Consider the following 12,476-nt stretch of genomic DNA (forward strand, 5'->3'; position numbering starts at 1 on the left):
TTTGAGTATTTTGTAAAGTTGATTCATGATTCTGCTTGGAAGTTAAAAATTAACAGGCTAACGGGCTAGGCCGGTCCATTTGTTTTTTATAAACGGACCAAGACAGGCTAATAGTTAGACTAGTACTAGGCTTGGGCCAGGCCAAAGTGAAAATTTTTGGCGTAGGTTTGGGCTTTCGGGGACAAAGCTTGGCCCAGCCCACTTTCACCCCTATCTGTCATTATTGGACGTCAAACGGCGATAGAAATAATTATATATATATGAGAAAAATATTTCTCAAGTTGTTTGAGATATATTTATCTTCGTCCACTCCAAAACTATATCGTTTTATTTATTTATTTTCTTATATTAATTGATTTATCTTTAAATGGTTATGATTCTCTTTCTCTCTCTTTTTTTATTATCATTAATCCATCTTTATACGATTATGATTTAGGGTGTGCATGACAACCATTTTATTCCCTTGCACTGTTTCTGAAAAGAAACAATTCTTTTCTATTTCTGTGCCTTGGAACAGTTTTGAGAAAAAAAATATGTTTGATAACATGTTTTATTTTTATTCCGAGAATGAGAATTGTGTTTGATAACACAACAAATAATATAATAAAAATAATTCCTATTAAATATAAATTTTTTTCAGATCATCACTTTCATTTGCATATGGTGTGGTTGTGTTGTGGTGGTGGTGGTGGCGACAGCGGTATGGTAGTGGTGGTGGCAGTGACATGGTGATGATAGTGGTGGAATGGTTGTGACGACAGTGGCTACGGTGATGGCAATGGTAATGGTGGCGGCGGCGGTGGTAGTGGTGGCGGAAGTGACGGCAGTGGCTGCGACAATGGTGGTGGGGATGGTGGTTGGTGGCGGCAACAATAGTAGCGGTGGCATGGTGGTGGTGGTGGCAATGGCTATGGCGGCGGTGGTGGTAGGTGATAGTGATGATGGTCGTGGCGGGGGTGATGTAATGGTGGCGATGGTGGTGATGGTGACAGTAGTGACTGTGACAATGGTGGTGGTGGTGGATGGCGGCAGCAGCGATGGTGACGGTAGTGGTTGCAGCAATGATAGTGGTGGTGATGGTAGCGATGACGTCGTAGTGGTGGTGGTGGTAGTGGCGTGGTGATGGCAGTGGTTGCAATTATGGTGGTGGTGGTTGATGTCGGTAGAGGTGGTGGTGGTGGTGGCGGCGACGGTGGTAGTTGTGGTGGTGGTGATGGTGATGGTGATGGTGGCATGATGGTAGTGGTAGTGATGGTGGTGGTAGCATCATGGTGGGGGTGGCGACGACACTAGTAGCACGACGGCGGCGGCGACAATGGTGGCAGTGGTCGTGTCGGGATGATGGTAGAGGTGGACACTGATTGAGAGAGATAAATGATTTTCATTTTGTGCCCGGGAACAAAAAAGCAGAAATTTTCTAATTCTTTTTTCTGTTCCTCAGCACAAAAATTAAATCAGGTCATCCCGGGAACAAAAAAATAAATCGGTCTTACCAAACGAGTTTTCTATCCATTTCTGTTTCCAGAAACAGAAATTAAAAAAAATGATTTCGGGAAGGTTGTCATGCGCACCCTTAGTGGCCGAAGATAAAGTTATCTCAAGCAACTTGAGAAACGATAAGTTCTATATGATTATAATTTCTCTCATTTAATGCTGTCACACACACACACACACACATATATATATAGGGTAGGATCATTTGACACCGGTGTCAAATTTAAAATTTGACACCTTATCTGAGAGCCATTAGATCAAAAAAGATCAATGGTATCACATTCTTACAAATCAGAGCTGCTGATTTTTTTTATCTAACGGCTATCAGATGAGGTATCAAATTTAAAATTTGACATTGATGTCAAAAGATCCTACCTCTGTCTCTTTCTCTCTCTCTCTCTCTCTCTCTCTCTCTATATATATATATATATATATATATATATATATATATATATATATAAGGGTTTACATTTAAGCAGCTGATGTATGTTCAGCAATCAAATACTTGTCATATATATATTTGAAAGCATTAAATGCAAGAAATCATAACCATACAAAGGATAAAAGCATTAGATGTGGGGAATCATAACCATACACCTGTTGTTGTTGTACGTAAAACGGCTGCAGATATAATTTTACTATATATATATATAGAGACAGGTTATATTTACAAACTTTTTTGTTTACAAACTCTTACAAACTACACTATATAGGACCGGTACTACATTAATCACACAGTGTACGACCAGTCCTACATTAGTGTAATTGCAAAAAAAGTTTGTAAACGGATCTTGTCCTATATATATATATATATATATATATATATATATATAATGACATAAAATCACATTATTTGTGAAAGGAGTATTGAGAGAGTTCAATAAAAGAGTAAAGAAAACGGATGTGTCAGTGGGGGGTGAGACTAAATTCGGACTAATCTTCCACTTGGTCACGGATTATTAATTTAAATAGTGGATCACTAATTGAATTAAATTTATTTAAAAATACAAAAAAAATTATATAATAAAAATAAAATAATAATTTATGGTTTAATGTTGAACCCAATTTAAAGTCGATTCACAAATTTTCGACCGAATTACATATATGATCAATCAATTAATTGGACAGACTCGTTTAATAATTCAGTTCTAATTCAACCGCACGACTGCCCGTAAAATTGTGTGGGACTTTAATGCTGCCTCGATGGAAAATATTTTCTCAACAAACCTTTGGGTGCATTAATTAGGAAACGGCCCTAAATTTGTCTATATTCCAGTAACGAGATAGACGTTAAAAAGAAAAATCATTTAAAACGCTGTGGATTGCGTAAACATAAAGGTTTTTTTCGCCAAAAAGTATCTTTAAGGCCCTCGGTAGCATTATGTCCTAATTTATAGCTTTACATCTAAATTTTTTTTAGCTGTATTTAACGTTACACAGTAAGTATTATTTATATATTTTTTGTATGCATCGTTTATAATTGAGTTTTATAGGAATTATGCTGTGAAAAAATGATTGTGTAATGTTATTGAGATTCGTTTGTGTGCCGTAGTTTTTTTTTTTTTGCTTCAAAAAGTGTGGACTCACAAAATGTCTGTGTGTAGAAAACTTTTTTGTGTCATGTTAAATGATGAATGCAAATCTCTTTATAATTTACTATTTATAAATTTAGAATTAAATGATTAATTTATAAAAATCATTTATTTTTTTAAGATACATATTACTTTCACAATTTTAATTCGGATGTGGTGTCGTCAAAATACTCCTACAAGGATTAATTTTTTAACCAGAGATTCACACTGATTGATAAACCGACTTCTGTATAAAACAATAATACATTTAAGAGTCATTCAGAAAATCATTCACAATTTTTTTTAAAAAAAAAACCGACTTTGCAAGGTTAAAAAAAATTAAAAACAATCTTCAAGGTGAGTATTTTAAAATGTTTAAAAAATGGATATAAAAAATGTTTAAAAAATTATTATTTAATAAAATATTAAGAAGTCAGTTTCTTAAAAACCAACTCATAATCTGACTTATCAACGTGTATAAAAAAAGGGTTTTATAAAAGTTATGGTGTAGGAAAAGTGATTGTGTTATGTTATAGAGATTCGTTTTGCGTACGTAATTTTTTTTTGTTCCAAAAAATGCGGGCTCCACAAAATATTACGTGTGTAGGAAACTTTTTCTTGTCATGTTAAATGATGAATATAAATCCCATAAAAGAAATTATACATTAGGAAATCAGTTTGGAAAATAAAAGGAACAGTAACTAAAATGTCACGCGAACGGTATTATTTCTCAAATATGCTACGATGGCAAGTTCGCTACAGTGCCCAGCATACTTGGTAGCCAATGATTTCTTGACACGTGGCACATTTTCGCAAGAAAAACTGACTGTCACATATCCAAGTACGCTACGACTGGTAGCGAACTTAGTAACCAATGATTTCGTGACACGTGACATATTTTTGTAGAAAATGCTGACTGGATGAAGTTCGCTACCAGGCGAACTTGGTGCGCTACGTGGAACAATCTCGTTGTCAGATCGGAATTAATGTACCAATCACAATAAAAAACAGAAAACAAAAGAAAATGACAATTAATGTACATTAATCATAATTAATGTACCAATCATCAATCACAATTAATGTACATTAATTGTAATTTTTCTATTGCTGTGAATTAATGTACATTAATTGTTAATGTATTAATCACAATTAATATACCAATCACAATCACAGTTAATGTATCTATGAGCATTCACAATTAATGTATCAATCACCAATCACAATTAATATACTAATCAATCGGTACATTAATTGTTTGTGATATTATTGTCACAAATTTGAACGATATTTGTGAGAGATAAAATATGTCAAATGAGGTGTCATTAAGTAGATCTCGAAAAATTATGTGAAATAAAATACAAAACATGTGATTTGAATATTAGAATTAAAGTTTATGACCGTCCAAAGTGATTGGTGATTGATACATTAATTATGATTGGTACAGTCAAAAGTTAATCCTATTGATATGCTAATTATGATTGGTGATTGATACATTAATTGTGATAGGTGATTAATACATTAATTTTGATTGATATATTAATTAAATAGCTATTTTCCTTCTTTTTCTTTTTTTTTATTGTGATTGGTACATTAATTCTGATCGGGCAATGAGATTGTGCCACGTAGCGCACCAAGTTCGCTACCCTTGGTAGCGAACTTCGTCCAGTCAGCTTTTCCTGTAAAAGTCTGTCACGTGTCACAATATTATTGGTTACGAAGTTCGCTACCAGTAGTAGCGAACTTGAACAAGTGGCCGTCAGCTTTTTCTGCGAAACTGTGTATGTGTAACTAAATCATTGGCTACCATGTTCACTGGGCAGTGTAGGAAACTTGCCCGCATGGCTTATTGAAAAATAACATTGTTCGCGTTGTATTTTGATAAAAAATTTAATGAACAGTGACATTTTCGTCACTGTTCCAAAATAAAATGACTCCTTAACTTACTTAAAAAGAAATAAAATTTAAACTGAGTTTTCAATGTTTAAAAATCTTTAAGAAAATCAACATAAATATTTTCATTTTTTTTTGGTACATAACATAAATATTTAAAAAAAAAAAAAAAAATTCGTACGCGACAACTGCCCACGTTATTTGACATTTGTCAGTAATTGATCAGCATGTTCCTCGAAGGTGGTGGATGGTATCTGCCACAAGACGTGTGGGCCTGCGATCTTCCCTTTCACAAGTTATAACATATTTACATTCAACTTTTTTTTTCCCACCCTTGAACGTATCGAGCGAGACTCTGAGGCTGTCCCTTCCCTGCGCTGTTTTTATTCAACCAAACCATGACTTAGTCGTTGAAGCTCTGTCAAATCAAAATGAACGGACCCTTTCTTTTTTCCTTTTATTTTTGGAGGGACCCTTTTAAAGCATGAGTCCCAAAAGTTAAGGGGCATCATCCATACCATGCCACGAGACTCTGTTTGTTGTTCTTTCTAAGCTTTCGTAAAATCGTACCTGATCCTCTATTTCCAGCCTAATCACCAAACTCAAATAATTAATTTTTTTTCTTCAAATAATGGAGTTTGCAAATATAATAAGAGTTTAATATTTCTTATGCCAGAGAATCATAATTTTCTTTTTCTTTTTTCTCTTGACAAGGACGCATCACACATTTTTATTTGTATATAAAAAATAAATCTATATAATAATGCACTTAGTTTGACACTCCATTTATTATATGAGATTAATCTTGCAACCTTCCCATGCGAAACCGTTGCGTGCTGCCTTCACACATGCTTTTTAAAAAATTAGTCACATTTTAAATTTTGATTAATTTTATAATTGTTCCACGTAAAAAGTGTGTGAGATCAGTTTTAAAAAATTCGTCATGAATAAAACTGTGGTTAATTTTTTTCAAAACAAATTTTAATTTTATCAATTTGCGATGCCTGACAGTTTCGTATGGGAGACGTGCAGATTAATTCTGCATAAATAACGTGCTGGAGTGCTGGACTCATTCCACTATATAAATATTTTATTTAAAAATTATATTATTTTTAAAAAAAAAATAAAAATCATATCAGAAGGGTCGTTAACCCTTTATTTCCTTGTCCCACCCTCGTAATCAAAGCTAATCTTGATGTTCTGGAAGCATATTATCGATATACACGTTTTGAAGTTAGTGTGTTTTTTTGAAAAATTCTATGAGCTGTTTATATTTTCTATAATCTTAAAATACGCGACTAAAAACACAAACGGACAGTGAGCACATTGCATGTCGATGAAATTATAAAAACTTGCGCGTATTTTCTCAACTTTGCCGAAAGTGAATTTCGTGGTCGCAAACCACTCCCACTTTGTCCATAAAGTAATTTTCTTTAATTGACTGTTTATTTACATGCCCTTTTTTTTCCCCCAGCACATCATAAATAGACATAACCATGTCTATAATTATGGAAACTTGCAACTCCTAAGAAAAATAAGATGTAGTATTATATAAACAAAATAAACTTCTTTAAAACACAAAAATTAAAATCAGCTTAACAATCATTCTGATTATTTAAGATAAAATAAAAAAAGTTTAAAAAGTTCTGCGTATTTGACACTTTTTGGAAGTTTTAAACTTTAAAAAGAATGTTAAGTTTTGTGTGAGTAATAAATAACAAAAAGGTAAACAATAATATATATTTTTTATTTTTTTATGACTCTATGCATTAATGTCCCGGTCATGGTCCAAGTCAAATAAACGTAGTAATGAGAAAGGTCTCTCAAAGTCTATTACTCAGAAATTTCCTATCCAAGATAAATTGCAACCGCAAGTTTTGGTCAATTACTTCAAAATCCAAATATAAGATCTAGATTTTAATTTCCCAAATTCGGATATATCTCTTTGTATGTATGTCCCTTTCGAGCCATTGCCAGGGTATTTTTTTATAGCCACTAACGGTCTCATTTGTCTACACTTGTCTTCGGAGAATGGAGTTGACTCAAGTTAGGTTTAATTTGATTTTGGTTTAAACTTATTTGGATCACCCTAAGTTAATATTAAACATTATATTAGTTATATGTTTTAAGTTAAATTATTGAGATTTAAATTTGTAAAGTAATAAAACCTTTTACATATATTCAATTTCAAAACAATTTAGTGAAGCTAAAAATAACACTAAACACCACTCTATTAAATTAAAAATGTTATTATTATTATTATATATGGGCAAGATTCTTTTAACACCAGATCTTAATTATTGATTTTCGTCAATCTACAATTATAATTTATTGGATCAAAATTATTAATAAATTAGTAACTGTTATGAGAGTTTTGTCCCATCAAATGATGGTAGCTCAGTTAGCCTATAGAAAATGAGTAAATAGAAACAAGAGCATCTGTTTGATCCTTTAAAATCTTAATAAACCTACTCCAAACAGAATTATCTATCATTGAGGGTACTTGTGCTTTATAAAAAATAAAAAATTGAGAGTTTTGTCCCACGAAGTAGGTCCATACGACTCGAATTAGTTAATGAACCAAGTTGAGAGCAAATTCACGAACTGGCTCAACTTTCTTTCAGCCCAATTATATATATATATATATATATATATATATATATATATATATATATATATATATATTGATTTTAGTCGGTGTTTTCATAAGATTTTCATTAAAGAAATATAAGATAAGATGCTAGCTGGACCTACTTCCAATTTTATCAATACATTTTTCTTGTAGGCTATCTTCGTAAAATTTCTTATGCGTTGTTTCCAATAGACTTAAGAATTAAGATAGGTTTGTATCTATTTTGTCTTTTTTGGTGAGGAAGTTTGTATCTATTAACCAAAAAGAATAAGAGATAAGCAAACTTAAAAATAGGAAAAGTATTTGTCATTTTAAATGACATAAAGTTATGTTATTTTAAGAGAGAGATAGATATCTGATAATTTTTTTATTTAAATTTTAAAAACGATCAATCACTTTCTTTCTTATGATTTTCATTTCTTGTGTCTATCTCTCTCCTAAAATGACATAACTTGTGTCATTTAAAATGAAAAAAATGAAACCCTTAATAAATATGAAATTTAATGGATTTTCTGATAATATCTAAACATTTATTAATAAAAGGCAACAAATAATAAATATTTTGACTACAAATCGAATAAGAAGCAACACCGACTTCTTTTATAAATTATAAGTGCAAGGAAGCAAGTATTCGTTATATTTTTCTTTATTTATCATCATCATACTTATTGAAAATATTATACTATAAAATTCAAATTGCAGAGACAGCAGAGATTCCCTCCATAACCGCAGGCATGTGAGGCGACATCGCATTTTCCGCTCCCAAAAATATCTTTGGTTGAAGTTTATCCTCCCAAATTACCCTGCAATGCAACGCAATAGTAGTCGCATGTGGCCTACCCAAAAGTGAATTCCCAAAATCAACGAAATGAAAGCAACACCAACTCTTTTTTATTTTATTTTATTTTTTTGTACAAAAGCAACAACACCTACTTTCTTTCTATTAAGTGCAAGTGTGCAACCACCATAATAACTATACATAAACAATTTTTTCACAAGTTATCATCATGCTTTTAATAAATAACATTATATATTATTCTGTCAAAATCGAATTGCAGGTACCGCAGTGACTCCATCCACAACAGGAGGCACGTGAGGCGGCATCGCATTACCCGTTCCCAAAAATATCTTTGCTTGGACTCTTTATCAACGAAAAAAATATACCCTGCAATGCAACCTAGTGTTAGTAACCTGTGGCCTACACAAAAGAACCATTGATACAAGAGTGAGTTATAAATAAAACCAAGCATAAGCAACATTTTAAGGGCATCCAGGTTCATTACAGCCACACAATTGCTTTGCTGGTGCTTAACAGGGTGTCTTTATTATTGGACAAAGCCTAAACTAGACATTTGTTGTTTTTGTGCGGTGTCCTTTGGCGTACATATAAGTTTCCTTAGCACATTCAAACTATCCTAGAATAACAAATAAAGGCACAAACTGTGAGATAAACACAGATATTGAAAGGAAGGGGCATTAGATCCCTGCCGGAAGCATATCCAATCAAGGTCCCTCAATTGGTGGGGTTGTCCTTGTGAACACCCCCATCTTTAAAATAAAAGGGGATTCCTTGTTTTGAGAATTTGCTTACATTGCAGGATCAGATACCTCTTTTTTCTTTTTCTTTTTTCTTTCTATCTTCCTGTGAATCATATACTTTTTATTTTATTTTGTGCTGTTATTCTCATTTGGGTTGATTGTTATCTTTATTTGGGGACTATGGAGGGTGAGAAGAAGAAGTACATCACCTCTGAGGAGCTTAAGAAGCACAACAAGCAAGGTGATTTGTGGATATCAATACAGGGTAAGGTTTACAATGTCTCAGATTGGGTCAAGGATCATCCTGGTGGAGAAGTTCCAATATTGAACCTTGCTGGCCAAGATGTCACCGATGCATTCATAGCATATCATCCTGGCACAGCATGGCAATATCTTGATAAACTCTTCACTGGGTATCACCTCAGGGATTTCAAGGTCTCCGAGGTGTCCAAGGATTATAGGAAGCTTGCATCTGAGTTTGTAAAAATGGGTCTTTTTGAGAAGAAAGAGCATGTCACTTTATACACACTAACCTCTGTTGCTGTTATGTTTGCTATTGTTCTTTATGGCATCCTGGGATGCACAAGCGTGTGGGCTCATTTGGGTTCTGCCATGTTGTTGGGTTTGCTTTGGATGCAAAGCACTTATGTGGGTCATGATTCTGGTCACTATGAGGTTATGTCAAGTCGTGGTTATAACAAATTGGCACAAGTTATTTGTGGGAATTGCTTGACTGGGATAAGCATTGCCTGGTGGAAGTGGACGCATAATGCTCATCATATTGCTACAAATAGCCTTGACTATGATCCTGATCTGCAACATATCCCAGTTTTTGCCGTGTCTTCTCGTTTTTTCAGTTCAATACAATCTTATTTCTATGGGAGGCAGTTAAAGTTTGATTCTTTAACCAGGTTTCTGGTGAGTTACCAGCACTGGACATTTTATCCAGTCCTGTGCTTTGCCAGGGTCAACTTGTACCTGCAGACAATTTTGCTCTTGTTTTCAAGGCGTAAAGTCCCAGATAGAACCATGAACATCTTGGGAATCCTTGTGTTTTGGGTTTGGTTCCCTCTTCTTGTTTCTTGCCTGCCAAATTGGTCAGAAAGGGTCATGTTTGTGCTTGCTAGCTTTGCTGTTTGTTCCATCCAACACCTTCAATTTTGTTTGAATCACTTTGCTGCTAATGTGTATCTTGGGCCACCAAATGGCAATGACTGGTTTGAGAAGCAGACAAGTGGGACATTGGATATCTCTTGCTCATCTTGGATGGATTGGTTCTTTGGTGGTTTACAATTCCAGCTTGAGCACCATTTGTTCCCTAGGCTTCCCAGGGCACAATTAAGGAAGGTTTCACCATTGGTGATAGATCTATGCAAGAAACATAATTTGCCTTATAGGAGCTTGTCTTTCTTAGAGGCCAATCTATGGACTCTCAAGACCCTAAGGACTGCTGCCCTACAAGCCAGGGAGGTGACTAACCCTGCAGCCCATAATTTGTTGTGGGAAGCTTTTAATACTCATGGCTGAGAGTATATGGGGTTTTTGCCCATTTTAAGATATTATTAACATCTTATTGTCAGTTTATTACATTTCTTATTGGGCATTGAATTTTATTTCTCCCTTTTTTTTAGGTGCTGTATAATAATGATGAACACAGTTCATGTGTTCTACATGTCATCAATACAATATTCAGATCATATTTTCTTTTTCACCTGTTTTCTTTTTTTGGTAGAACTCCATTGGCATATGGTTGTTAACATCTGATACTTGTAATACCGTGTTCAATGATAAATTGCATAATGTATTTTTTTTCAAGTTGCTAGTTATTGCGCTGAATATCTCTTTTTTTCTTCCTTCAATCTGAATTTGTTGGCCCAAGGGGATCAAAATAAAAGTAGCTCCTCTATGATGTCAGATAAGTTAGGGCTCTCATACTTTATGTTCGAGGCTGAGGCCCATCGGAATGAATTTTAGTTTGGCGTTTGCAAGTAGAATGCTTCATGCTGGAAGAAATTAATGTGGCGGTATAAGCAAGATTCTGTTATGGGCAATAATATCTGACATTTTTGATAAATTTAATTTGAGCCGGATAGATTCATGATGACAATTTTTTTTTTTTTTTTTTTTGATACAATGGTGAGAATTGAGCATATAACTTAATATAAATTACCTAAAATCTCTAATCACCATACCAATCCTACTGGCTTAATGATATAGTTTTTAGCATAGTAACATACCTTATACCTATTACTTCAGATTCGAACTTGAGACTAATTAAATTCTAACAACCTCGTGCCATTATGTAAATTCGAAAAATAAATGATATGGGCCAGCCCAATGAAGATGCACACATTGAACAAGAGCAAATGGACCAGGAGACAGAGGAGAATACATCTCACACTGATGAGCAAGTTGTTAAACAGAATGACAGGTGGGCAAAAAGAAATCGTGCTAAGCCCAAATGGATGAGAGATTTCATCATGTGAGATGGTTGTGGTTGTTAGAGTGGTCCCAGAAATTGTGGGAATATTGTTAGTCATTTACGCATGCCTTTCGTCATTTGTATTCCTCCAAATATTCCCTTTGTTCTATTTAAGGGGATGAATGTTATTAATAAATCAGTGAAGAATTTGTAGTTCTTTTAGTTTGTGGAGGGACTCTCCCTCGAAGAGAGTTTTGTTAGTTTACCCTTATCAAGTGGTGCTTTCATTGAGAGCCACCATGACCGGTTCTCAATCCATATCACAAGAAATGTTTGAAAATGCCATGAACATGATGATGGAAACACAGCGCCAAATGCAGGCAGATATGCAGAATATGATGCATAAGGTTACGACCATGGAGCAAAAGAAACCAATCAGTGAAGGGAGTTTCCCTACTCCTCCACCCTTCATCGGTCCGAACACAAGGATGAAGCTGGATGTTCCCTGGTTTAATGGATCTGATCCTTTAGGATGGATATTCAAAATTTTGCAGTTCTTTGACTACCACCAAACTCCCGATGATCAACGCATGCACATCGCTTCTTTCTACATGGAAGGAGAGGCGTTGGGGTGGTTTCAATGGATGCACGCAAATGGGCAACTTCCCTCATGGGCACATTTCTTGCACTCAGTTGAGCTGCGTTTTGAACCGTCACAGTACGAAGATCCCAGAGGAGCTCTTTTCAAATTGACTCAGACAACAACGGTACGTGACTATCGGACCCAATTCGAAGCGTTGGCAAATCGGATCGTTGGTCTTCCAGCCAACGCATTCCTGAGCTGTTTCATCTCTGGATTGAAACCAGAAATCCGTCGTGAGATGATGGCTTTGCAACCAGCGTCTCTGGTTCAGGTGATTGGTCTCGC

General features: G+C 34.6%; 1 protein-coding gene across 2 annotated transcripts; it reads left to right on the top strand.

Annotated features, from left to right (window-relative positions):
• Positions 1-1,315: 1,315 nt before the first annotated feature.
• Positions 1,316-10,900, top strand: LOC133302788 (delta(8)-fatty-acid desaturase 2-like). 2 transcript variants are annotated; one of them, XM_061502609.1, is made up of 2 exons: positions 1,316-1,324; positions 9,322-10,900. In XM_061502609.1, exons 1-2 carry the CDS (start codon positions 1,316-1,318, stop codon positions 10,651-10,653), a joined length of 1,341 nt encoding a protein of 446 aa, XP_061358593.1. In that variant the 3' UTR covers positions 10,654-10,900. The 2 variants fall into 2 exon arrangements, with proteins under 2 accessions (XP_061358593.1, XP_061358591.1); XM_061502607.1 differs by lacking the exon at positions 1,316-1,324 and having other exon boundaries at positions 9,003-10,900.
• Positions 10,901-12,476: the final 1,576 nt, after the last annotated feature.

Source organism: Gastrolobium bilobum, unplaced genomic scaffold, assembly GCF_033153095.1.
Source record: "Gastrolobium bilobum isolate Gb01-03AN ecotype WA unplaced genomic scaffold, APGP_CSIRO_Gbil_v1 utg1381, whole genome shotgun sequence".
NCBI lineage: Eukaryota > Viridiplantae > Streptophyta > Magnoliopsida > Fabales > Fabaceae > Gastrolobium > Gastrolobium bilobum.

Bases quoted from the DNA above. Each gene is read 5' to 3' on its own strand.
- LOC133302788 (XM_061502607.1), top strand. From the start codon at position 9,307: ATGGAGGGTGAGAAGAAGAAGTACATCACCTCTGAGGAGCTTAAGAAG.